Source organism: Cyclopterus lumpus, chromosome 14 (assembly GCF_009769545.1).
Source record: "Cyclopterus lumpus isolate fCycLum1 chromosome 14, fCycLum1.pri, whole genome shotgun sequence".
Classification (NCBI taxonomy): Eukaryota; Metazoa; Chordata; class Actinopteri; order Perciformes; family Cyclopteridae; genus Cyclopterus; species Cyclopterus lumpus.
Genome location: NC_046979.1, coordinates 962,049 through 990,000, shown reverse-complemented (window position 1 = coordinate 990,000; position 27,952 = coordinate 962,049). Strand labels below are relative to the sequence as shown.

At 44.5% G+C, this 27,952-nt stretch overlaps 2 protein-coding genes across 2 annotated transcripts in view; one reads left to right on the top strand and one right to left on the bottom strand.

The window, feature by feature from the left end:
• Positions 1 to 13,283, bottom strand: part of LOC117742771 (solute carrier family 13 member 5-like) — a 16,764-nt gene extending 3,481 nt beyond the window's left edge. Inside the window, exons 1-8 of the mRNA XM_034550392.1 lie at positions 13,170 to 13,283; positions 12,152 to 12,288; positions 10,542 to 10,774; positions 9,483 to 9,621; positions 8,299 to 8,484; positions 8,058 to 8,180; positions 7,734 to 7,946; positions 3,517 to 3,611 (exon numbers count right to left, since the gene is read on the bottom strand). Coding sequence (XP_034406283.1) covers positions 3,517 to 3,611; positions 7,734 to 7,946; positions 8,058 to 8,180; positions 8,299 to 8,484; positions 9,483 to 9,621; positions 10,542 to 10,774; positions 12,152 to 12,288; positions 13,170 to 13,268 — 1,225 coding nt within the window. The 5' untranslated portion in view covers positions 13,269 to 13,283. The remainder of the gene's footprint in view (positions 1 to 3,516; positions 3,612 to 7,733; positions 7,947 to 8,057; positions 8,181 to 8,298; positions 8,485 to 9,482; positions 9,622 to 10,541; positions 10,775 to 12,151; positions 12,289 to 13,169) is intronic.
• Positions 13,284 to 22,888: 9,605 nt separating this feature from the next.
• serpinf2a (serpin peptidase inhibitor, clade F (alpha-2 antiplasmin, pigment epithelium derived factor), member 2a) lies at positions 22,889 to 27,673 on the top strand. Its single transcript, XM_034550391.1, has 8 exons — positions 22,889 to 22,942; positions 23,068 to 23,308; positions 23,671 to 23,814; positions 23,910 to 23,952; positions 24,568 to 24,713; positions 25,724 to 25,866; positions 26,021 to 26,225; positions 27,228 to 27,673. The coding sequence occupies exons 1-8, from the start codon at positions 22,889 to 22,891 to the stop codon at positions 27,671 to 27,673; spliced, it is 1,422 nt and encodes a 473-aa protein (XP_034406282.1).
• The last annotated feature ends 279 nt before the right edge of the window (positions 27,674 to 27,952 follow it).

Here is a 27,952-nt window from a genome sequence, read left to right as displayed (position 1 = left end):
GTTACCTGTATGTGTTACCTGTATGTGTTACCTGTGTATGTGTTACCTGTGTATGTGTAACCTGTATGTGTTACCTGTGTGTGTGTTACCTGTATGTGTTACCTGTGTGTGTTACCTGTGTATGTGTTACCTGTGTGTGTTACCTGTGTGTGTGTTACCTGTATGTGTTACCTGTGTGTGTTACCTGTGTATGTGTTACCTGTGTATGTGTTACCTGTGTGTGTTACCTATGTGTGTTACCTGTATGTGTTACCTGTATGTGTTACCTGTATGTGTTACCTGTATGTGTTACCTGTGTATGTTACCTGTATGTGTTACCTGTATGTGTTACCTGTGTGTGTTACCTGTATGTGTTACCTGTATGTGTTACCTGTATGTGTTACCTGTATGTGTTACCTGTATGTGTTACCTGTGTATGTTACCTGTGTAGGTTACCTGTATGTGTTACCTGTATGTGTTACCTGTGTGTGTTACCTGTATGTGTTACCTGTATGTGTTACCTGTGTATGTGTTACCTGTGTGTGTTACCTGTATGTGTTACCTGTGTGTGTTACCTGTATGTGTTACCTGTATGTGTTACCTGTGTATGTGTTACCTGTGTATGTTACCTGTATGTGTTACCTGTATGTGTTACCTGTATGTGTTACCTGTGTGTGTGTTACCTGTGTGTGTTACCTGTGTATGTGTTACCTGTGTGTGTTACCTATGTGTGTTACCTGTATGTGTTACCTGTATGTGTTACCTGTGTGTGTTACCTGTGTGTGTTACCTGTATGTGTTACCTGTATGTGTTACCTGTGTGTGTTACCTGTATGTGTTACCTGTATGTGTTACCTGTGTGTGTTACCTGTGTATGTGTTACCTGTGTATGTGTTACCTGTGTATGTGTTACCTGTGTGTGTTACCTGTGTGTGTTTCCTGTATGTGTTTCCTGTATGTGTTACCTGTGTGTGTTACCTGTGTGTGTTACCTGTATGTGTTACCTGTATGTGTTTCCTGTGTGTGTTACCTGTATGTGTTACCTGTGTGTGTTACCTGTGTATGTGTTACCTGTGTATGTGTTACCTGTATGTGTTACCTGTGTATGTGTTACCTGTGTATGTGTTACCTGTGTGTGTTACCTGTGTGTGTTACCTGTATGTGTTACCTGTATGTGTTACCTGTGTGTGTTACCTGTATGTGTTACCTGTGTATGTGTTACCTGTATGTGTTACCTGTGTGTGTGTTACCTGTGTGTGTTACCTGTGTGTGTTACCTGTATGTGTTACCTGTATGTGTTACCTGTGTGTGTTACCTGTATGTGTTACATGTGTGTGTGTTACCTGTGTGTGTTACCTGTGTATGTGTTACCTGTGTATGTTACCTGTATGTGTTACCTGTATGTGTTACCTGTGTATGTTACCTGTATGTGTTACCTGTATGTGTTACCTGTGTATGTGTTACCTGTGTGGGTTACCTGTATGTGTTACCTGTGTATGTTACCTGTATGTGTTACCTGTGTATGTTACATGTATGTGTTACCTGTGTGTGTTACCTGTGTATGTTACCTGTATGTGTTACCTGTGTATGTGTTACCTGTATGTGTTACCTGTGTGTGTGTTACCTGTGTGTGTTACCTGTTTGTTACCTGTGTGTTAACTGTGTGTTACCTGTGTGTTATCTGTGTGTGTTACCTGTGTGTGTTACCTGTGTGTGTTACCTGTATGTGTTACCTGTGTGTGTTACCTGTGTGTGTTACCTGTGTGTGTTACCTGTATGTGTTACCTGTGTGTGTTACCTGTGTGTGTTACCTGTGTGTGTTACCTGTGTGTGTTTCCTGTATGTGTTTCCTGTATGTGTTACCTGTGTGTGTTACCTGTGTGTGTTACCTGTATGTGTTACCTGTATGTGTTACCTGTGTGTGTTACCTGTGTGTGTTACCTGTATGTGTTACCTGTGTGTGTTACCTGTGTATGTGTTACCTGTATGTGTTACCTGTGTGTGTGTTACCTGTGTATGTGTTACCTGTGTGTGTTACCTGTGTGTGTTACCTGTATGTGTTACCTGTATGTGTTACCTGTGTGTGTTACCTGTATGTGTTACCTGTGTATGTGTTACCTGTATGTGTTACCTGTGTGTGTGTTACCTGTGTGTGTTACCTGTGTGTGTTACCTGTATGTGTTACCTGTATGTGTTACCTGTGTGTGTTACCTGTATGTGTTACATGTGTGTGTGTTACCTGTGTGTGTTACCTGTGTATGTGTTACCTGTGTATGTTACCTGTATGTGTTACCTGTATGTGTTACCTGTGTATGTTACCTGTGTATGTTACCTGTATGTGTTACCTGTGTATGTGTTACCTGTGTGGGTTACCTGTATGTGTTACCTGTGTATGTTACCTGTATGTGTTACCTGTGTATGTTACATGTATGTGTTACCTGTGTGTGTTACCTGTGTATGTTACCTGTATGTGTTACCTGTATGTGTTACCTGTGTATGTGTTACCTGTATGTGTTACCTGTGTGTGTGTTACCTGTGTGTGTTACCTGTTTGTTACCTGTGTGTTAACTGTGTGTTACCTGTGTGTTATCTGTGTGTGTTACCTGTGTGTGTTACCTGTGTGTGTTACCTGTATGTGTTACCTGTGTGTGTTACCTGTGTGTGTTACCTGTGTATGTGTTACCTGTGTATGTTACCTGTATGTGTTACCTGTGTGTGTTACCTGTGTGTGTTACCTGTGTATGTGTTACCTGTGTATGTTACCTGTATGTGTTACCTGTATGTGTTACCTGTGTATGTTACCTGTATGTGTTACCTGTGTATGTGTTACCTGTGTGGGTTACCTGTATGTGTTACCTGTGTATGTTACCTGTATGTGTTACCTGTGTATGTGTTACCTATGTGGGTTACCTGTGTATGTTACCTGTGTGGGTTACCTGTGTATGTTACCTGTGTATGTGTTACCTGTGTATGTGTTACCTGTATGTGTTACCTGTGTGTGTTACCTGTATGTGTTACCTGTATGTGTTACCTGTGTGCGTGTTAGCTGTGTGTGTTACCTGTGTGTGTTACCTGTGTGTTACCTGTATGTGTTACCTGTATGTGTTACTTGTATGTGTTACCTGTATGTGTTACCTGTGTGTGTTACCTGTATGTGTTACCTGTGTGTTATCTGTGTGTGTTACCTGTGTGTGTTACCTGTATGTGTTACCTGTGTGTGTGTTAGCTGTGTGTGTTACCTGTGTGTGTTAACTGTGTGTTACCTGTATGTGTTACCTGTGTGTGTGTTACCTACGTGTGTTACCTGTGTGTGTGTTACCTATGTGTGTTACCTGTGTGTTACTTGTGTGTGTGTTACCTATGTGTGTTACTTGTGTGTGTGTTACCTGTGTGTGTGTTACCTGTGTGTTACTTGTGTGTGTGTTACCTATGTGTGTTACCTGTGTGTTACCTGTGTGTTACCTGTGTATGTTACCTATGTGTGTTACCTGTGTGTTACCTGTGTGTGTGTTACCTATGTGTGTTACCTGTGTGTTACCTGTGTCAGATCTCCTGAAGCAGAGCGGCGGCTCAGCAGGAAGAACAAACAGCAAAACAGCAACAAACAGAGCGACGGTCGCGTCAGTGACGAACCTGCAGAGATAATTAATTTATTAATTAATTAATTTACTTTCATCAGATCAACATCCAGCAGAAAACTTAATGTCAACAAATGTTGATTGAAGCTATTCTGTCGAATAAAATCCTCTTTAAGCCTCGAGACCTCGTGTGATGAAGTGACTTCTGGTGTTTCATCACAGCTGTGATATTGAGCTCAGGTGACCTCTGACCTCTCCACACTGTCTCACCGGGTCACATGATCCACAGACATCCAGATCCCGAACAGGTAGAGAACAGAGTACCTGAACAGGTAGAGAACAGAGAACCCAAACAGGTAGAGAACAGGGTACCTGAACAGGTAGAGAACAGAGTACCTGAACAGGTAGAGAACAGAGAACCTGAACAGGTAGAGAACAGAGTACCTGAACAGGTAGAGAACAGAGAACCCAAACAGGTAGAGAACAGGGTACCTGAACAGGTAGAGAACAGAGTACCTGAACAGGTAGAGAACAGAGAACCTGAACAGGTAGAGAACAGAGAACCCAAACAGGTAGAGAACAGAGTACCTGAACAGGTAGAGAACAGAGAACCCAAACAGGTAGAGAACAGGGTACCTGAACAGGTAGAGAACAGAGTACCTGAACATGTAGAGAACAGAGAACCCAAACAGGTAGAGAACAGGGTACCTGAACAGGTAGAGAACAGAGTACCTGAACAGGTAGAGAACAGAGAACCTGAACAGGTAGAGAACAGAGAACCCAAACAGGTAGAGAACAGAGTACCTGAACAGGTAGAGAACAGAGAACCCAAACAGGTAGAGAACAGGGTACCTGAACAGGTAGAGAACAGAGTACCTGAACAGGTAGAGAACAGAGAACCTGAACAGGTAGAGAACAGAGAACCCAAACAGGTAGAGAACAGAGTACCTGAACAGGTAGAGAACAGAGAACCCGAACAAGTAGAGAACAGAGTACCTGAACAGGTAGAGGACAGAGAACCTGAACAGGTAGAGAACAGAGTACCTGAACAGGTAGAGGACAGAGTACCTGAACAGGTAGAGGACAGAGAACCTGAACAGGTAGAGAACAGAGAACCCAAACAAGTAGAGGACAGAGTACCTGAACAGGTAGAGGACAGAGAACCTGAACAGGTAGAGAACAGAGAACCCGAACAAGTAGAGGACAGAGTACCTGAACAGGTAGAGAACAGATAACCTGACCAGGTAGAAAACAGAGAACCTGAACAGGTAGAGAACAGAGTACCTGAGCAGGTAGAATACAGAGAACCTGAACAGGTAGAGAACAGAGAACCGGAACAGGTAGAATACAGAGAACCTGAACAGGTAGAGAACAGAGAACCCGAACACGTAGAGAACAGAGTACCTGAACAGATAGAGGACAGAGAACCTGAACAGGTAGAGAACAGAGAACCCGAACAGGTAGAGAACATAGAACCTGAAAAGGTAGAGAACAGAGTACCCGAACAGGTAGAGAACAGAGTACCCGAACAGGTAGAGAACAGAGTACCCGAACAGGTGGAGAACAGAGTACCCAAACAGGTAGAGAACAGAGAACCCAAACAGGTAGAGAACAGAGAACCCGATTAGGTAGAGAACCGAGAACCCGATTAGGTAGAGAACAGAGAACCTGAACAGGTAGAGAACAGGGTACCTGAGCAGGTAGAGAACAGAGAACCTGAACAGGTAGAGAATAGAGAACCCGAACAGGTAGAGAACAGAGTACCTGAACAGGTAGAGAACAGAGTACCTGAACAGGTAGAGAACAGAGAACCCGAACAGGTAGAGAACAGAGTACCTGAACAGGTAGAGAACAGAGAACCTGAACAGGTAGAGAACAGAGAACCCAAACAGGTAGAGAACAGAGTACCTGAACAGGTAGAGAACAGAGAACCCGAACAAGTAGAGAACAGAGTACCTGAACAGGTAGAGGACAGAGAACCTGAACAGGTAGAGGACAGAGTACCTGAACAGGTAGAGGACAGAGAACCTGAACAGGTAGAGAACAGAGAACCCAAACAAGTAGAGGACAGAGTACCCGAACAGGTAGAGAACAGAGAACCCGATTAGGTAGAGAACCGAGAACCCGATTAGGTAGAGAACAGAGAACCTGAACAGGTAGAGAACAGAGTACCTGAGCAGGTAGAGAACAGAGAACCTGAACAGGTAGAGAATAGAGAACCCGAACAGGTAGAGAACAGAGTACCTGAACAGGTAGAGAACAGAGTACCTGAACAGGTAGAGAACAGAGTACCTGAACTGGTAGAGGACATAGAACCTGAACATGTAGAGAACAGAGTACCTGAACAGGTAGAGAACAGAGTACCTGAACAGGTAGAGAACAGAGAACCTGAACAGGTAGAGAACAGAGTACCTGAACATGTAGAGAACAGAGTACCTGAACAGGTAGAGAACAGAAAACCCGAACAGGTAGAGAACAGAAAACCCGAACAGGTAGAGAACAGAGTACCTGAACAGGTAGAGAACAGAGTACCTGAGCAGGTAGAATACAGAGAACCTGAACAGGTAGAGAACAGAGAACCTGAACAGGTAGAGAACAGAGTACCTGAACATGTAGAGAACAGAGTACCTGAACAGGTAGAGAACAGAGTACCTGAACAGGTAGAGAACAGAGTACCTGAACAGGTAGAGAACAGAGAACCTGAACAGGTAGAGAACAGAGAACCCAAACAGGTAGAGAACAGAGAACACGAACAGGTAGAGAACAGAGAACTCAAACAGGTAGAGAACAGAGAACACGAACAGGTAGAGAACAGAGAACCCGAACAAGTAGAGAACAGAGAACCTGAACAGGTAGAGAACAGAGAACCTGATCAGGTAGTGATCAATGAAACATGATCAATATGTTCTTCTGTTACAAGCTTAAATAAATAATAAATAATAAATAATAAATAATAAATAATAAATAATAAATAATAAATAATAAATAATAAATAATAAATAATAAATGATAAATGATAAATAATGAATAATGAATAATGAATAATGAATAATGAATAATAAATCATGAATCATAAATAATAAATATCCACTGACTGGAGGTGAAAGTTGAATTATTCAGTTGATTGACAGCAGGACGTCCGAGCGTCGCTATGAACCTGTAACCAGGAAACATGATGAAATCATCAGTTTGCACAACCTGCAGGTCCAAGGTGACATCTTGTGTTGTTGTGAGGGATTAACAGAGGTCATTGTTGGTGACTCAAACTAGATTAAACCGTTTGTGGTTTGATTTGATTTGGAAACAAATAAAATGTTTGTGTTGATTAAATGAACAAGTTGATAAATAAATAAAAAGAAAGAATGAGTGACTAAATAAGACTAAAACTCAGATGGACCTTTGATCTCAGCTGGAACTCTAAATAAATAAAATATATTTCTATGAGATTTAGTGATGACATGTTTCCGGGAACAAAGGTTAATAAATGTTTTTCTTTGATTAAAAAGGTTTTATCTGAATTTCAAAGGTTTATAAATGTTTTTCTTTGACGGTTCTGGAAAGTGAAATGATAGAAATTAAACCTTCTGTTTTTAAATTTGCTCTTTTGAGAAATGAAGTTTTGTCAATAGGACAAAAACATCTGCGAGGACACACAGATCAGAGGCTGTCTCTCCCATTATCACACACACACACACACACACACACAGACACACACACACACACACACACACACACACACACACACACACACACACGCGTGTGACCTCTCAAAGCGCTTTAACACTACATGACATAATTCACTCATTCACACACAGATGGGAGGGGCTAAGGTTCCATCTGTCCATCAGCAGTAACTAACATTCATACACACATTCACACAGCTAGGGGAGATATTTGGGGTGAATGTCGATGTGTCCTTTCCCAAGAACACATCGACATGGACTAGTGGAGCCGGGGATCGAACCACCGGTCTTCTAAATGAAGGATGACCCTGCTGATCACTGAGCCACAGTCGCCCCCCATACTCACTCATATTCTAAGAGTCTCGTTTTATATTTATACAATACATAGAATTCCAGATTAGGACCTGAACCCCCAAACAACACACGTTGGGTTTCAGCTGATGAAAGTGGTTCAAGTTCAAGGTTAAAGGACCTATCGGTCCGTTGGGACTCACTCTGCCTTGGCGTTGAAGACGTGAGTGGCCCAGCCGTCCATGAAGCGCGGATCTCTTGTGAACCACAGCACCACCATGAGGACGAGGAGCGCCAGGACGTTGACCTCTCCGTAAGTCACCGGTCCCAGACGGCGATGTTCGTCTCGGATCACTTGGTACGCCGCTCGCTCCTTCTCCGACGGCGCCGCCCCGCAACCCCACGTCCTCCGCAGGCTGCGGCAGAAGGAATGAAAGTCTTTCAGTACATTTGATGATATGTGCGTTGAAGGGCGGGCGGACGGGTTTCTTTTCTTTAGTTTGGGTGTTTTGGTGAAGCGAACTCACTCGCAGCCGATGTAGAGGAACTGCAGCCAGAACCAGGCCAGCGTCAGCGTCAGCAACATGGTGGGGAAGGCGAACGCAAACCAGGACGCGAAGTTGATCACGTCACCGTTGCGAGGGAAGAGTCTGGAGAGAAAGCCACAAACGCCGACGTTCAACCCCTTAAACCGCCAGTGGAGCCCGGATCAGAAGGAAAGTCATCGAAACCAACAGATGGCATTTTGTGACTCTTTGGTGCACCTACTGGTTCATCTGCCCCATCAGAACCAGGTTGGGTCCGGTGCCGGTCAGCGTGGCGATGCCTCCGATGCTGGCGGAGTAGCACACACACAGCAGGAGACCTTTACTCAACTTCCTCTTCGCTTCCTCTTCGTCGCCCAGCTCCTCCAACTCCATCTGACAGCAGACATTCTCCACGGACACGACAACTTGGGGAGAGGGGGGGGGGGGGGGGGGGGGGGGGGGGGTGTTAATCCACTACCTACAAGTTCTGATCATGTTTCAAATCATCCATCAGTTTTGGATTGATTTCTTCATCCACGTAGCTAATGGTTCTAATTATGCCGAAACTCTTACAGTGAAGTCCCATTTATCCCCAAAAACAACGGCCATTGCTCCAAAGATACAAACTCTCCCTCAGCAAACAGAAGCACAGTGCTTATTATTATTACGCAGAAAGGTTAAGGGACCAAAACTACTGAACTACTCGTTCAGGAAGAGATTATGGTTTGGGTTGAAATCCGCAGACTTCTCCAATGTGTGAAAATCGATTGGGAAGATCATTCCCACGATGTCATTCTGGGAAATGTGCTTCTGTTGGTTGAGAGAATCGGGCCTTCAGAGCTGTTTATTTCTATGAATAACAACTTCCAGAGAGTTGAAACATGCTGCAGAGAACCCGGCAATAGTGAATGTTTTGGGTCCATATTTGTTCATATTTGTATGTACATGATGAATATGAACGTGCTTATGTTCAATGTAAACATTCTTTTAAGTGGAATATCAATATTTTAATTGTCTCCAATATCTGTGCATGACAACGACAGCGTGGTTGAGGTTGGGGAAAGATTTGAACGATAGTCCAGTTTTGGTTATAGTTCAGCTAACTACTAACTACTAACTTGGTTAAGATGTAAGATCGTTGCTCTTAATGATGTAAATGAATATAAAAATATAAAGAGTACTTTTCTCTCCTGTAACAACGTTAAAGGAAGTTAATTTTCATATTTACTTGAAGGGAACCAAGAACTGATGACTCTTTGGAAGGAAAGAATCAATATGTATATTATAGGCGTATGCATACCACAGTGGATCTCCTCAGTGGACTCATCAGGTCCACTGTTGGCGAGTCCACAGTGGATCTCCTCAGTGGACTCATCAGGTCCACTGTTGGCGAGTCCACAGTGGATCTCCTCAGTGGACTCATCAGGTCCACTGTTGGTGCCGTCTGATGGGGGTTTGTCTTGTGGCGTCGGTTTGACGATCTCCGGTCTGTCCACCGGACCCTCAGAGGACGTGTTGCTGGACTTCTCTGAGTTGCCTTTTGTGAAGGTTTCCCCATTCAGACCTGGGAGGAAACATCCAGAAGTTCAGATGTCAAACTCAAGAAAGACTTGGATCCTTTCAAGCCTCTTAATGATTTACAAATGATGGTACATACAGCTTGAAATACCATTTTGGAAAAAGCTTTCCTCACACCTTCTGGGACCTGAAACATTTGTAACTTTGCAAAACAATTACTGGAGACAATCAAGCTTCATATTCCTCACGGATTGACCAGGTTTGTGAAGGAAGGTTTTAACTCCGCTCAATGAATGGCGACGAGATTTAGTCCGGACATTATGTGACCCAGAAGATGAACCCAACAACATATTTTGATGATTTGACTAATGGAGTTAAGTATGAGGTTCCCAAATGTGTTACCCATTGTTTATTTTACAGGGACAATGCACACCAAGTGAGCCAGAGTTAGCCAGAGAGGCTAATCTTCATCTGCTGTCCCAGGTCAGATTGTTTGAAGGCGGAGAAAAATTACAACATTTCCAATAACATAATGCAACTAAGATTCATCGATAGACAGACAGTAACGTATGGACAAAAACAATTCACATATAAGCAACAGTGTACCTACAGTATGTTCAGTGATGCATTATGAAGATTGGTTACTGTCGATCACGGGGCCTCCATTGACACAATCACCAGATGTTGGACAATTCTGTGAAACCCACTCACAATGTTTTTATAACAACGTTCTTAAAGACCTTTGCCGCGCACTATATCTGCGCATGGAAACTATGGTATGGTAAAGGTTTGGCAAATGTAGTTAGAGAAAGGTCTGACACAGTACATGCCCATTCACCACCTGACTCTTACGGTCATCCCCTACAGATTTGTCCAATGTGGGTGTAATCCTTTGGGGCAATGGGCTGGTCTAAAGCAGGATATCTGACGTGGGTCCAGCAGTTCAACCTAGTGGATCAATCGTACCGTTCTCCAGGATGTTCGCAGCAGCAGTTTGCAGAACGCTGATGGTTTTCTCCTGATGTTCCTGGTGTAGGTTTACACTCCCTCTCTGGGTCTTGGAGGAGGGTTCAGGATCTACTTTGCCATGGAGCTGTTCCAGGATGGCCTGGACGATTGGGACCATCATGGCGGTGGTGGCCGTGTTGCTGATCCACATGGACAGAAAGGCTGTCACTCCCATGAAGCCCAGCATCAACCTGGGAGACGAAGAAAGAGGAGATTGACACAAATGTGACAACGCTTCAACAATCCATATAAACAAATGCAACCAGAGAGCAAAAACTGAACACGAGGATTCTCAAGGTACATTTTCAACCAGTACGGTTCTGATGAGTCTTAAACCTGAATTCTCTCTCCTGACCACCAGGGGGCGACTCCTCTGGTTGTATAGAAGTCTATGCTTCATGTGTTAAAGCTGCATTCTCTCTCCTGACCACCAGGGGGCGACTCCTCTGGTTGTATAGAAGTCTATGCTTCATGTGTTAAAGCTGCCTTCTCTCTACTGACCACCAGGGGGCGACTCCTCTGGTTGTATAGAAGTCTATGCTTCATGTGTTAAAGCTGCATTCTCTCTCCTGACCACCAGGGGGCGACTCCTCTGGTTGTATAGAAGTCTATGCTTCATGTGTTAAAGCTGCATTCTCTCTCCTGATCACCAGGGGGCGACTCCTCTGGTTGTATAGAAGTCTATGCTTCATGTGTTAAAGCTGCCTTCTCTCTACTGACCACCAGGGGGCGACTCCTCTGGTTGTATAGAAGTCTATGCTTCATGTGTTAAAGCTGCATTCTCTCTCCTGACCACCAGGGGGCGACTCCTCTGGTTGTATAGAAGTCTATGCTTCATGTGTTAACGCTGCATTCTCTCTCCTGGCCACCAGGGGGCGACTCCTCTGGTTGTATAGAAGTCTATGCTTCATGTGTTAAAGCTGCATTCTCTCTCCTGACCACCAGGGGGCGACTCCTCTGGTTGTATAGAAGTCTATGCTTCATGTGTTAAAGCTGCATTCTCTCTCCTGACCACCAGGGGGCGACTCCTCTGGTTGTATAGAAGTCTATGCTTCATGTGTTAAAGCTGCATTCTCTCTCCTGACCACCAGGGGGCGACTCCTCTGGTTGTATAGAAGTCTATGCTTCATGTGTTAACGCTGCATTCTCTCTCCTGGCCACCAGGGGGCGACTCCTCTGGTTGTATAGAAGTCTATGCTTCATGTGTTAAAGCTGCATTCTCTCTCCTGGCCACCAGGGGGCGACTCCTCTGGTTGTATAGAAGTCTATGCTTCATGTGTTAAAGCTGCATTCTCTCTCCTGACCACCAGGGGGCGACTCCTCTGGTTGTATAGAAGTCTATGCTTCATGTGTTAAAGCTGCATTCTCTCTCCTGACCACCAGGGGGCGACTCCTCTGGTTGTATAGAAGTCTATGCTTCATGTGTTAACGCTGCATTCTCATGTGTCACAGCCTCATGGTGAAACCTTGTGTTTCAGCTTTGTTTGTCCTTTCATCTCGATAATTAACGTCTTGTCTCAACCTGGTAACTAAAACCTGTTTGCAGGGCAGGAGATCAGAGGACTCACAGGGCGGGTCGGACTCCAACGAGCAGCAGAACCCGCAGCGCGATGCGTTTGTGGAGGTTCCAGTGCTCCACGGCGACGGCCACCATCAGCCCCCCGACAAACAGCATGTTGGTGTCCTTCAGGTACTGCATGCACACCTGAACATGAACTCATGCGTTATTATTAGACTCTGACGCTCTGACGCAGAACAACGAGCAAACAAGTTTCGATGGATAAAACGAACCAATGAGTGACGTCACAAAGACGATCAGTCTTTGTTGACCCAAACCGACCTTTGGCCAGAGTGCATGATGGGTAATTTGCACTCTGTTTCTATGATAGCGTCGCCACATTCCTCAGGCCGGTGGTCTGAGTAAATGTTTCCAGGAATCACTAAACCAAAAGCTCAATATCCTCCGAAGGTCTCACCTTCAAGCTCATGTGTACTTCATTCATCTGAGATGAACACATGAATTCATGAACGTTGTTGTCTTTTTGACACTTTGGGGACCTTTTATTTTGTGATATATTCTCTGTTGATTCTAGTGAATGAAAAATGGATTCTGTTCGATACATTTAGTTTGTAACCAATGAGGCGTCTCTTCAACCTCCAATAACCAAACCTGATATTAACCCATTAATAATGTAGTCGTGTGTGTGTGTGTGTGTGTTTGTGTGTGTGTGTGTTTGTGTCTGTGTGTGTGTGTGTGTCTGTGTGTGTGTGTCTGTGTGTGTGTGTGTGTGTGTGTGTGTGTGAGTGTGTGTGTGTGTGTGAGTGTGTGTGTGTTTTTGTGTGTGTGTGTGTTTGTGTGTGTGTGTGTGTGTTTGTGTGTGTGTGTGTGTGTTTGTGTGTGTATGTGTGTGTGTGTGTGTGTGTGTATGTGTGTGTGTGTGTGTGTGTGTGTGTATGTGTGTGTGTGTGTGTATGTGTGTGTGTGTGTGTATGTGTGTGTGTATGTGTGTGTGTGTGTGTGTGTGTTTGTGTGTGTGTGTGTGTGTTTGTGTGTGTGTGTGTGTGTGTGTTTGCGTCCGTTCTCACGTCTTTGGACTCCATGATGCCGAGGACGGGGAACAGGATTGTCGGCAGCAGCGCCGTCACCGCCAGCGGCAAAACCTCCGTGCACCAGTACACCGCCATGAGGGCGATGACGTAAGCACAGGCGGCCTCCTACACACACACACACACACAGACACACACACACACACACACACACACACACACACAGACACACACACACACACACACACACTCACACACACACACACACACACACACACACAGACACACACACACACACACACACACACACAGACACACACACACACACACACAGACACACACACACACACACACAGACACACACACACACACACACACACTCACACACACACACACACACACACACAAACACACACACACACACACACTCACACACAGTTTAATGTCAACCCTAGGAACTAGAACAAATCACAATAGCAACATTTCATCTGAATTCTCTAAGCTCTGTGTTCTCAGTCAACTGGTCAGTCAACTGGTTAGTAAACTGGTTAGTAAACTGGTCAGTCAACTGGTTAGTAAACTGGTTAGTAAACTGGTCAGTCAACTGGTTAATCAACTGGTTAGTAAACTGGTCAGTCAACTGGTTAGTCAACTGGTTAGTAAACTGGTCAGTCAACTGGTTAGTCAACTGGTTAGTCAACTAGTTAGTGAACTGGTTAGTGAACTGGTCAGTCAACTGGTTAGTAAACTGGTTAGTAAACTGGTCAGTCAACTGGTTAGTAAACGGGTTAGTAAACTGGTTAGTAAACTGGTCAGTCAACTGGTTAGTAAACTGGTTAGTAAACTGGTCAGTCAACTGGTTAATCAACTGGTTAGTAAACTGGTCAGTCAACTGGTTAGTCAACTGGTTAGTGAACTGGTCAGTCAACTGGTTAGTCAACTGCTTAGTGAACTGGTCAGTCAACTGGTTAGTCAACTGGTTAGTGAACTGGTCAGTCAACTGGTTAGTCAACTGGTTAGTGAACTGGTCAGTCAACTGGTTAGTCAACTGGTTAGTAAACTGCTTAGTGAACTGGTCAGTCAACTGGTTAGTCAACTGGTTAGTAAACTGGTCAGTCAACTGGTTAGTCAACTGCTTAGTGAACTGGTCAGTCAACTGGTTAGTCAACTGGTTAGTCAACTAGTTAGTGAACTGGTTAGTGAACTGGTCAGTCAACTGGTTAGTCAACTAGTTAGTCAACTGGTTAGTGAACTGGTCAGTCAACTAGTTAGTGAACTGGTCAGTCAACTGATCAGTGGACTGGTCAGTGAACTGGTCAGTGGACTGGTCAGTGAACTGGTCAGTCAACTGGTTAGTCAACTGGTCAGTGAACTGGTCAGTGAACTGGTCAGTGGACTGGTCAGTGAACTGGTCAGTCAATTGGTTAGTCAACTGGTCAGTCAACTGGTTAGTGAACTGGTTAGTGAACTGGTCAGTCAACTGGTTAGTCAACTAGTTAGTCAACTGGTTAGTGAACTGGTCAGTCAACTGGTTAGTCAACTAGTTAGTCAACTAGTTAGTGAACTGGTCAGTCAACTGGTCAGTGGACTGGTCAGTGAACTGGTCAGTGGACTGGTCAGTCAACTTGTCAGTGGACTGGTCAGTGGACTGGTCAGTGGACTGGTCAGTGAACTGGTCAGTGGACTGGTCAGTGGACTGGTCAGTGAACTGGTCAGTCGACTGGTCAGTCAACTTGTCAGTGGACTGGTCAGTGGACTGGTCAGTGGACTGGTCAGTGAACTGGTCAGTGGACTGGTCAGTCAACTTGTCAGTGGACTGGTCAGTCAACTGGTTAGTCAACTAGTTAGTCAACTAGTTAGTGAACTGGTCAGTCAACTGGTCAGTGGACTGGTCAGTGAACTGGTCAGTGGACTGGTCAGTGGACTGGTCAGTGGACTGGTCAGTGAACTGGTCAGTGGACTGGTCAGTGAACTGGTCAGTCAACTGGTTAGTCAACTGGTCAGTGAACTGGTCAGTGAACTGGTCAGTGGACTGGTCAGTGAACTGGTCAGTCAATTGGTTAGTCAACTGGTCAGTCAACTGGTTAGTGAACTGGTTAGTGAACTGGTCAGTCAACTGGTTAGTCAACTAGTTAGTCAACTGGTTAGTGAACTGGTCAGTCAACTGGTTAGTCAACTAGTTAGTCAACTAGTTAGTGAACTGGTCAGTCAACTGGTCAGTGGACTGGTCAGTCAACTTGTCAGTGGACTGGTCAGTGGACTGGTCAGTGGACTGGTCAGTGAACTGGTCAGTGGACTGGTCAGTGGACTGGTCAGTGAACTGGTCAGTCGACTGGTCAGTCAACTTGTCAGTGGACTGGTCAGTGGACTGGTCAGTGGACTGGTCAGTGGACTGGTCAGTGAACTGGTCAGTGGACTGGTCAGTCAACTTGTCAGTGGACTGGTCAGTCAACTGGTTAGTCAACTAGTTAGTCAACTAGTTAGTGAACTGGTCAGTCAACTGGTCAGTGGACTGGTCAGTGAACTGGTCAGTGGACTGGTCAGTGGACTGGTCAGTGGACTGGTCAGTGGACTGGTCAGTGAACTGGTCAGTGGACTGGTCAGTGGACTGGTCTCACCGTGGTGCTGAGGGCGAGGGGCAGCAGGATGAACGGGCTGCAGACGAGGACGATGGCGCCCCTTAACCTCCAGACCTGCCGCAACATTCTCACCGAAGAGGAAGAACCAACACGGGTGATGAAGAGGAAGATGAAGATAATGAAGAAACGGGTGATGAAGAGGAAGATGAAGATAATGAAGAAACGGGTGATGAAGAGGAAGATGAAGACGGTTCAGTTTGATTCACTGTCAGGGAACAACTCGACGATCCTCTTCTCTTTCTCCACTGCTCACTCCGTCTGCTGCAGCTCTCTCGTTTTACACTAAATATTAACTCTATGTGAGTTACTACACACACAAACTCACACACACTCACACACACACTCACACACACTCACACACACACTCACGCACACACTCACACACACACGCACACACACACACACACACACACTCACACACACACACACACACACACACGCGCACACACACACACACACACACACACACTCACACACACACACACACACACTCACACACATACACACATACACACACACTCACACACACACACACACACTCACACACACACACACACACACTCACACACACACACACTCACACACACACACACATACACACACACTCACACACACACACACACACTCACACACACACACACTCACACACACACACACACACGTACACACACACTCACACACACACACACACACACACACACACAGTAAAGTAAAGTAAACACAGGAGGATTTCGTTATCTTTTTGCACTCATTCAACAAATCATTTCATTCATAAGATACACTGGATACATTTTAATTTTCTTTGTACATTTTCATTTTCTTTATTATTTAAATTTGTAAATGTAATATGCCCGCTATTTTATTGTATTGTATATATGTAAACATGTTTGCTGCTGCTTCACTAGATTTGGGGATGAATAAAGTAATATCTTATCCTACATGTATAATCAAACAGAGTTTCACGTCAACGGGTTAAAAGAAGTAGAAAAAAAACATGTGAAAGAAATATATATAAAATATAAAAGCACTTGATGAACTGAGAGTGAAAGTCTTTTATGAGGTTGTCCTCTGCTGCCCCCCAGTGGACGCAGGAGGGCCGTGCACGTGATTTCATGAATCAGAATCAGATTTATTGGCCGTGTGTTGGACACATTCATGGAATTTGACTCCAGTTACTCGTTGCTCTCGTCGTACATATGAACATAAGATAAACAAATATACGAGAGAAATATACAAAATAATCTACATTTATGTGGTTAACTAGCTAGTTCACTTTAAACTGGTTAACTTTAAGCTGGTTGACTTTCACCTGTTTGACTTTAAGCTGGTTAACTTTCATCTGGTTTACTTTAACATGGTTGACTTTAAACTGGTTAACTTTAAGCTGGTTAACTTTCAGCCAGTTAACTTTAAGCTGGTTGACTTTCAGCCAGTTAACTGTAAGCTGGTTGACTTTCAGCCAGTTAACTTCCAGCTGGTTGACTTTCAGCCAGTTAACTTTCATCTGGTTTACATTAAGCTGGTTGACTTTCAGCTGGTTGACTTTCAGCTGGTTGACTTTAAGCTGGTTGACTTTCAGCTGGTTGACTTTAAGCTGGTTAACTTTGAGCTGGTTGATTTTAAACTGGTTAACTTTAAGATGGTTAACTTTAAACTGGTTAACTTTAAGATGGTTAACTTTAAGCTGGTTAACTTTCACCTGTTTGACTTTAAGCTGGTTAACTTGCAGCTGGTTAACTTTAAGCTGGTTGACTTTCAGCCAGTTAACTTTCAGCTGGTTGACTTTAAGCTGGTTATTTTTAAGCTGGTAAACTTTGAGCTGGTTGACTTTAAACTGGTTAACTTTAAGCTGGTTAACTTTAAGCTGGTTGACTTTAAGGTGGTTATTTTTAAGCTGGTTAACTTTCAGCCAGTTAACTTTCAGCTGTTTGACTTTCAGGCAGTTAACTTTCAGCTGGTTGACTTTCAGCTGGTTGACTTTAAGCTGGTTAACTTTAAGCTGGTTGACTTTCAGCTGGTTGACTTTAAGCTGGTTGACTTTCAGCTGTTTGACGTTCAGCTGGTTGACTTTCAGCTGGTTAACTTTCAGCTGGTTGACTTTAAGCTGGTTGACTTTAAGCTGGTTGACTTTAAGCTGGTTGACTTTCAGCTGGTTAACTTTCAGCTGGTTGACTTTCAGCTGGTTGACTTTAAGCTGGTTGACTTTCAGCTGGTTAACTTTAAGCTGGTTGACTTTCAGCTGGTTGACTTTCAGCTGGTTGACTTTAAGCTGGTTGACTTTAAGCTGGTTGACTTTCAGCTGGTTGACTTTAAGCTGGTTGACTTTAAGCTGGTTAACTTTCAGCCAGTTAACTTTAAGCCAGTTAACTTTAAGCTGGTTAACTTTCAGCCGGTTAACTTTAAGCTGGTTGACTTTAAACTGGTTGACTTTAAGCTGGTTGACTTTAAGTTGGTTATTTTTAAACTGGTTAACTTTGAGCTGGTTGACTTTAAACTGGTTAACTTTAAGATGGTTAACTTTAAGCTGGTTGACTTTCACCTGTTTGACTTTAAGCTGGTTAACTTTCAGCTGGTTAACTTTAAGCTGGTTGACTTTCACCTGTTTGACTTTCAGCCAGTTAACTTTCAGCTGGTTGACTTTAAGCTGGTTAACTTTAAGTTGGTTGATTTTCAGCTGGTTGACTTTCAGCTGGTTGACTTTCAGCTGGTTGACTTTAAGCTGGTTAACTTTCAGCTGGTTGACTTAAAGCTGGTTAACTTTCAGCTGGTTAACTTTAAGCTGGTTGACTTTAAACTGGTTAACTTTAAGATGGTTGACTTTAACCGCACCGCCTTGGTGAAGAAGAAGCTGAGCCGGAAGACAAAATATTTAGAAACTTCAGATCGTCCTTTAAAATGTGAACGTTTTTTCAGAATGTGACATCTTTCTAAGGAGATTAAAAATGCAGAACCATCCTGATAAATTGTGACACATCAAGATCTCTTTCCTGGAGATTTATGAGCTCGATTTCGATTCATGTCTCAAGTCGTGACATTAATATTACAGTCGAGATTACATTTAAAAAGAATTTGATCACATCCCGTCATATAGAGTTCTGCATCTCTTTGTAGTCCAACAGGAAGTCTTCATCACCACAAACAGCCAAAAGGATTCTTCCATTGGATTTTTGGATTATACCAGAAAATAATCTCTTCCAGATTTAGTTTATCAATATAATCTTCACTAATGAATTATGACATCCATCCACCAATCAGCCATATTATTTCCTTTGAGAAACGCCACAGTATAGAAGCTAAACACAGTCTGAAGAATATAAACACACCACTAAAGCTGATGGATGCAGATCAAGAGCATTGTGGGGTTACAGTAGTCCAGATGTGAGATGACTCAGCTAAATGACATGTAATGTAATGTAATGACCAGAACCTGGACCGGGACCTGGACCAGAGCCTGTGCCGCCTTCTGAGTGAGAAGAGGTCGTATTCTCCTGATGTTGTACAGCATATATATATGAGATGGATATATATATACATATATATATATATATACATATATATATATATATATGCAGTGAGCAGGGCGGCCATGCTAGGGCGGCCATTTACTGAAAGATAACATATACTGCCTACATTCATGTTAATGTGTATTTAAAGATATTTAAATTTGTGGAAAAGAAAATTGTGGGAAATAAATATTTAAGAAAAAGATATGAAAAATGCTCTAATCCCCCAAAAATGTGACGAACCCCTGCAGTACCTGCACGGACCCCCTAGGGAAATTGGCAAATTGTCGTTCAAAAACTATATCCAGACTTCACACAACTATTTTAAGCTTGATGAAGTTGAGATTACCGCTAAAACGTTAGCTGGGTAGGCTAACGTTAGTCGGTCGCATTAGCTACGAAAGCTTCTTTCCATTTTCTCTTGATTTACTCCCCTGGGCGTTTTGTTCAGGCTTTCATTAATAAAAATGTAACTGAAGAAAGATAATAAACCGATGAGCTTGATGATGGTGAGTTAGCAAAACCCGTTAGCTCAGTAGAGAAGAGGTTTATTCAAAAGATTATTCCTGTAGCATCGGTCTCCTCTGCTGACCCTTTCTCTTTGGTGGAAGAGTCAAAAGGTGAAATAAAAGTGAACTGTTGAGCACAGCTAACAGCTAACAGCTAACAGCTAAAAGCTAACAGCTAACAGCTAAAAGCTAACAGCTAACAGCTAAAAGCTAACAGCTAAAAGCTGCAATAGCTTCCTCCATTTTGTATTCCTGGGTCTGTTCAGCTTCATCGAGGTGCATTGCTACTACAGCTGAACAAAATTGGCGGCTGTCTGTTAATACTTTGGTGAAGAAAGTATGAAAGTGTGTGTGTGTGTGTGTGTGTGTGTGTGTGTGTGTGTGTGTGCGCTGCTGGAACATATATTGGTTATTCCTGGAAATCAGGCAGCAGAGTTTGTGGGAGGACCTGCTTTGCCCCCCCCCCCCCCCCCCTCCTGTACTTTTACCCTCACGTCAACCTGTGCGTGGCTCTGAAATACCCCACAATGCAACAGCATGAACGCTCCAGTCATATGTGAGCGTAACATGTGGTTGTGACACCGTGACCTTTTGAAAGCGGGTTGGAGGGGGTTGAGGTCAGGACTGCAGAGACGGAGAAAACTAGTCTTCATGGAACTGGCTTTGTGGGGACATGAAGAAAAGACTTATACTCATTGTTTAGTCCAGCAGTCTAAAAGTCAAAGGAACAAGTTAGAAAGAGTTCAGTTGAACAAGGACTCTGGTAAATAAACATGTTCTTGAATGATACGTTTAACATGGAGACAGCATCCACATGTCAAATACACAATACACTGAATGTCAGAGTCCCACTGAGTCCTGGTGAGACCCAATGAGTCCTGGTGAGTCCTGGTGAGTCCCAAGTAAGTCCCACTGAGTCCCAATGAGTCCTGGTGAGTCCCAATGAGTCCCAATGAGTCCTGGTGAGTCCCAGTGAGTCTCAGTGAGTCCCAGTAAGTCCCAATGAGTCCCAGTGATTCCCAATGAGTCCCATTGAGTCCCAGTGAGTCTCAGTGAGTCCCAGTGAGTCTCAGTGAGTCCCAATGAGTCCGGGTGAGTCCCAGTGAGTCCCAATGAGTCCCAGTGATTCCCAATGAGTCCCAGTGAGTCCCAGTAAGTCCCAATGAGTCCCAGTGATTCCCAATGAGTCCCATTGAGTCCCAGTGAGTCTCAGTGAGTCCCAGTAAGTCCCACTGAGTCCCAATGAGTCCGGGTGAGTCCCAGTGAGTCCCAATGAGTCCCAGTGATTCCCAATGAGTCCCATTGAGTCCCAGTGAGTCCCACTAAGTCCCAATGAGTACCAGTGAGTCCTGGTGAGTCCCAGTGAGTCTCAGTGAGTCCCAGTAAGTCCCAATGAGTCCCAGTGATTCCCAATGAGTCCCATTGAGTCCCAGTGAGTCCCAGTGATTCCCAATGAGTCCCAGTGAGTCCCAGTGAGTCTCAGTGAGTCCCAGTAAGTCCCAATGAGTCCCAGTGAGTCTCAGTTAGTCTCAGTTAGTCCCAGTGATTTGTGGTTCTGTGGTGAAACAGGTGGATCCGGGTGAAGGAAGGTGAAGGAAGGATCCTGTTTGCCACAGAGCTGCAATGCGGGGGCGTAAAGCTGGAACCAAACAGTCAGAACAAAACAAACACTCCCACGCTGTGTGCTGAATGCATGTGTGTCGTGGCCTCGTGCCTGAGGATGAAGCAGTTTGAACCTGAAACACAGAGACTTTTACACTGGGAAACTGCCGCTAGTTAACTGGGTTTAAGTTTTGCTTTCTGGTTAAGTTTAGTTTGGTTCATTCTAGCCTTGTTGTGCTGCTCAGATTAATTTAGTCTAGTTAATTTAATGTTAGCCTTGTAGTTGAGTCAAGTGTAGTTTAGTTAATGTAATAGTTTCTAGTTCTCCAAGAGGCCTTCACAACCAGACATGTTGATTGGTGACACCAGAGTCTCTGTTGAAGAGTCTCGAATGCCTCCGTCTCTTTACTGTTCTGCAGACCACACATATCAGCCGAGGTAGATCATTAACTGGCGAACGGGGGGGCGTCCGTTGGTGAGTCCAGCTACTTTGAGAGCAGCCCAGAGAAGGTTGAACACATCTGCCTTCACTCTTATTCCTCTCATCTTTTCACCCTTTTGGTTTCTCATCGTCCGCCCCACATCGGACACAAGCCAGGTGAGTTCAGACGTCTTTGAGTTCACCAAAAGCTTTTTGTGACTCTTGCCGATCGGCGTCCAGAGAGAAGTTTGATAAGTTTCTGCGCTGCAAAAAACAATCTGTCGTTTCCAAAGATATCGAGTTTTGAAGAGAAGATGCTGCTCTGCAGAGCCACGGATCCAGATTGTGTAGCCAAGCCTTATCTTGCATGCCGTGCTGGTGGACTCATAAAGTTCACGTGCTTCAGTGTATTCTCTGTTCTGTGTATTTAGTGTATTGCAGCTGAGCCAAAACAGGTTCTGAAACAGCAACCTTCAGTCTGCTGGTAAACACAGCAGCCTGAAACCTCAAGTGACTCTGGAGCTACGAGATCCACCCACAGAAACCAGCGTTGGGGATCTGATACCTACCTCTCATATCACTACAAAACCTGCCGTGGGCTGATTATTCACATCAAACATCCAGATATCAGTCCTGATAACCCAGATCGATACCCTTATTGGACGATACAGAGTGCATCGATGAATCAGACCATCAGAGAGAAGTTTGTCTAATTCTGGAGAAACCAGATGACATCATGCAGGTCTTCTAGAGGGCCTCTGGTGATCAGGAACATACAAAAAAGGTTCCTTGTCGTAACATTAATCAGATAATGTGGCCTGACAGTCGGCCTGAGTTTGGAGTCTCCAGTTGGGAAATACCTCACGGCTACATCCTGGTTGTCAGCATTTTCTGCTCAGGTGGTCATCGGTCTAAAGGTTTTCTGCAAATTCAATATATCTTGTATGATTGAGACACAAGTTCATGGGAAGCCGTGTAGTGGGAAAAGAGATGGATATCATTTTTGGTTATGAAAATCATATGTGACAGTTTATAGATGCCGCTGATGATGTCTCCTTGTGTTTTTCAGGCTGGTTGTTTGGACATGAAGCTGTGTCTTCTTCTTCTCTTGCTTGGTCTCTGCTGTCTGGGACTGACTGTAAGAAGAACCTCAGTCTAGTGAACTGCGTTTCGTAGCATCTCAGGGGAAACGTTAATCTGCGGTTCATCTTCTATACTATACACTCTTCAGAGAGTGAACCCCGTCTGTGCTCCTGTCTCCAGGATGAGCTCGCTCCAGCTCCCGATGTCTCCAGTCTTGTAGCTGAAGAGGAGGAGGTGGATGAGGAGCTTCCTGGCTGTGGAGGAGGGCGGGTGTTCAGCCCCGAGGACCACAGGGCGATAGGGGGCGCCGTAGAGCGACTGGGTCTACGGCTCCTGGAGAAGCTTCTTATTGGTCCCCAGCAGCCAAACGTCGTCCTGTCGCCTCTCAGCGTGGCCTTGGCCCTCGCTCAGCTCACCTTGGGTCAGTCGGAGTTTCCTTTGCATTTCATAATCAACCTGAGCCCAGAAATGGAGACTCACTTGAAATAAAGGCAAAAGAGATTTGATCCATAACGGCCACTTAAATTCATAACGCTGAAAATTAAAGAACTATTAACTTTCAGATTAATTCGATAACGGCACGCTAACTTGCGTACAGTGGTAGTTCTAACAGTTTTAATGCTTTATCAAATTCAATATGATGATTTTTGACCAGTGAACCAGTTTCATTATGAAAGTTCTTCAGCTCGAGTATCCGATCGCGCTTCGAGACTTATTCACGAGATCTTTTTTTATTATTTTTATTGATTAAACCGATTTATGTGCTTTATGTTTTTCTCTCAGGGGCTCGCAATGAGACGGAGAAGCTGCTGCTGGAGAGCATTCACGCTCTCAACCTGCCATGTTACCATCACATACTGGGAGGCCTTCTATCCCAGTTCAGCAACACATCGCTGGAAGTGGCAACACGCATGTACCTGAGGCCAGGTGTGTGGTGGTGAGGGTTTGTTCATGACGATCAGGGTACTTCTCGTCTCATCCACCTCTCAACATGTTCTGTCTTTCTTTCTTTCATCTCCCAGGATTTGAAGTGAAGTTGTCTTTCGTTGAGGACTCTTTGGCCAGGTATCAGTTCCTACACGATGCATGCAGTCACTTATTATTAGGAGACACTGCACGCAGTCGAGATTTACTGAGACACAAAGAGTTTGCATGTCTCCACCGCCGGACGTGAACCCAATACTAAAGTGTTTTAAAACCTGCATTCGACTGGGTGACATCACAATGACTACAAACACTTCTTATAAATAGTCTATGGTCTCAATTATTAATTAGGCACAACGTTTCAGACAACTGTCAGCTGAGTCGTTGGTTGGGAACCAATGCTGCAGGCCAAGGTCTGGCCCAACCAGCAGTGAAGAGCTACATATAATGGGGAGCTAATGGTTAAATGGGGAACAGCTGTCGGAAGGTTGTCACATGATCCTCAGGTGGGAAAGCTCTCTGGTGACGCCTGCTGGTCATGTGGGGAATAGCCTGAAAGATAGAAATTGATTAGATGACTGATGCTGGAGAAGAAAGTCTATCTCTCTGTGAGGCACATTTTCTTAAGATATTGGGAGTTTACTGATGTAAATACAGTAATAATGAATCCCTTTTCTGACATTTTTACCAATCATGTCTTTCTGTCCTGTTGTGTAAATGTCTCATGTTTGTTTGTTGTGTTTGTTTTCTCTTCAGGTACAAATCAGCCCCGGCCCCTCTGGTCTCTGTGGAGGAGGTCAACCAATGGGTGGAGAACGCCACCAATGGTCACATCCCCAACTTCCTGGAAAGTATTCCACATGGCGTGGTGCTCATGCTCATGAATGCTGTGCACTTCAAAGGTAAACCAACCCACCAAAGGCCCCTCAGTGTGGTGATGTCGGCATTCATATCCAGAATTTGGAGACAATCGGACAAGCTTCCGGCGTCTGAAGCGTTCTCATTTGGGGTCAGATTAGCATTTACCAGTTGGAGAAGGAGTTGGTTGAATGCAGGTGAATGGTCAAAGGGGGCGTCTTCGCCCTCATTGGCTTTATCTCTGCTTTCAAGGATTCACTCACTCTGGTACTGTGCTGACATGAGTGCAACTCTAGTGCCACTAGTTCAGCAGATCAGAGTGGCCCAGATGTCTCTCTCCATAAAAAAAGACCTTCTTAGGGGAACCACCCCAGGCCAGTTGGGATATGAAATCCTTCCGGTCTATCCAGAGCCTACAAAGGACCACCCTTGCCAGGTGCGTGAACCCCTTCAGTTACACAGCAGCTGCTAAATTGAGGCAATGACCTCCAGATTACCTGCAGAGTAGTGTCCTCATTGATTTATTTGATCCGTGTTCTCATCCCTTGGAAGACTCTTATTTTATTGCAGTCTCCAAAACCTAATCAACATCCAAAGCCTACGGCAACCGTTGTCCTAAACAAGCAGCTATTCTCACGATCCTTTCAATCATCACTCAGGGATAAGAGCCCAAGACGAATGAAGTCCTCCACATGAAGGTGTTACTGCCCATCTGCCTTTATTTGACAGTGGTGGGAGACACAGGAATCATGGAAAGAGAGAAAGGGGTATGACATGTAACCAAAGTCCTTGGCTGGTACTCGAACCGTGGACATTGTGGTTATGTGGCAACTCTGACAGTCAATGAGGGTGCAAATTGCTTCATTGTATATTTGAGATCATGGCACCCTAACACCCCTAGATCAGGCATCCTTCAGACCATGGTGGCTCCAATGCTCATCATGAAGTATTACTTTAGCTCTTAAAATGCAAAGTCAGCGCTGCGCAGCTGATGAATTTAAGTTGTCAAAAATACTCAGATTTTCCCTTAATGATTTCTTCTTGTGTTCGTCAGGTGAATGGCAGACACGATTTGACCCCCTGGTGACCTCTAAGGGAGTCTTCTACCTGGACAACCAGAACTCTGTCTCGGTGGACATGATGAAGTCTGCTCAGTACCCTCTCCGCCTGCTGGACGATCCAGAACTGGAAGCTCAGGTAACATAACAGCGTTCGTGGTTACATCAGTGACGGCGCCGATACTGTCCACGAATAAGAGATGAGCATTGGCTTCACTTTTCAGAACCGGATTCGGGCGCCTGGTTTAAAAAAGTCCCGTGTCTTAATTATGCCTTAATTATTTTATTTTCAGGTTGCCAGTTTTCCTTTCAAGGGAAACACGAGCTTCCTCATCGTCATGCCCTTGTCCGGCAGAGGAAACGTCTCATACCTGCTTCCCAAACTGAACATCTCGGACCTTTACAGACGCTTACCTCAAGAGAAAACAATGCAGGTCAACCTACCCAAGGTGAAGCTGCAGTACCGCCAAGAGCTCCAGGAGGCGCTGACCAGCATGGGTGAGAACATCAGCTCCATACAACGGTTCCTCACACAACAGTTCGGATGATACTTTACGAAAAGATATTCCTCATATGTCGTGCGTTTTCCTACAAAAGCTTGCGACACGTGTCCATCTCCGCTTGTTATATGTAAACAATATTTACCGAGCAAACTTCCATCTTCACAGGAAACTCAGTTCAACACCTTAAAAACAAACCTAATTTGTAGGCCTCTGCTCGAAAATTGCTTCCAATACTAAAAAGGGTATATCTCTGCAGCCACAAGGGCTATTTGAATAATTGTGGTGTTATAATAAAGGTAACACGTATATTTCTCCAGATAAATATGTAAATATCAGTGTATATGTTACTGTTTAAGAGTAAATGAAGATGGCAGACAGCACACATGAAAAGGTTTTAGGTTCTCTTAAAAAGAAAAGCACTTTCAGGATGATTATCTCTTTGGAATGATGCAGCTGCAGGTTTAAACTTCTCCCAAATCATAACACAATATGTGAACAGTGAATTCGAGGCTTTAGTACAGTTCAGCCGAGATCTCCAAATCAGGCATTTTGGAAATATGTGTGCCTTTTGAATTGTTTTATGTACCAGACTATATATTTCCCTTGTATATCACTAATAGTGTTCAATAAATACAAATACAGCAGTCATACACGATGCCAAACCAAAACAATGCTCTGGGCCCTAAATGCCCACGTAAAGCGACACGTCTTTACGCGAGCCAATATCTCAGCAGCGATTGGCCGATTTCAGTCAATAAGCCCTCCTTCGTAATGGAGCTATACCCCAAAGGAGAGCGACAGCACTGTTAGCCAATCAGAATCAGCGCAGCGCGGTTCTCTGTCAAACTCTCGCTTCCATTTGCTGATTTAGATACTTCCTTGTTCTTGATTACGTGGATAACAAACGAAAACCTTTCGTGGGATTTCCAGGAATCACGTCACTTTTCCTTTCTTTCTTATTCACGAATAGTTTCTCTCTTTTTTTTTTTCCCATCAGGCCTCGGATCTCTGTTTTTAGGTCCGGACCTTTCTGGAATCTCCGATCGGCCACTGAGGGTGACGGGTGTCCGCCACGCCAGCGCCGTAGAACTGAGCGAGGAAGGCGTGGAGGCGTCCGCCACCACGGTCGTGACCTCCATGCGTTCCGTCTCCCAATTCTCCGTCAACTCCCCCTTCCTCTTCGCCCTCGTCGACGACGCCTCCCTGGCGCCGCTCTTCATGGGCGTGGTCACTAACCCCGCCCCTGACCGCGACCTCATGCTCAACGACGACCCCGGTCGCAACGGCACCATGAGCGACCAGCCTCTGGCGGACGACATCGGGAAAAGAGACAAAGACAGCGACACAGAGCCGGGCGGCGCCCCCGCTGGTGGGAGGCAGCAGCTACAGAGTGAGGACGGACCGGACGGGAAGACGGAGAAGACAACGTCCTCCCAACCATGATGGAAGTTTTAAATCTTACCAATAGTTTGGACATTTTTGTGAAATATGCTTGAGGTTCAGAGGAGAACATTGACGCCACGTTTCTCAGATCAATACGAAGTTACAAACAGGAAGCGGTTAGCATAGCTTAGCATAAAGACTAGAACCAGAGGTAACCAAATTAAATCAGCAACTCTAGAGTTCACATAAGCCCGTTAGCTTATGCTAAGCTAAGCTAACTTCCTAATAAGATGAGATAGAACTTTCTGGTGCCAGATTTTGATCAAAGATTAAACTGAA

Coding starts and splice junctions, on each gene's coding strand:
- serpinf2a (XM_034550391.1), top strand. CDS start 22,889: ATGAAGCTGTGTCTTCTTCTTCTCTTGCTTGGTCTCTGCTGTCTGGGA. Junction 23,309..23,670: donor CCTCGCTCAGCTCACCTTGG/GTCAGTCGGAGT, acceptor TTTTTCTCTCAG/GGGCTCGCAATGAGACGGAG. Junction 23,953..24,567: donor GTTGAGGACTCTTTGGCCAG/GTATCAGTTCCT, acceptor TTTTCTCTTCAG/GTACAAATCAGCCCCGGCCC.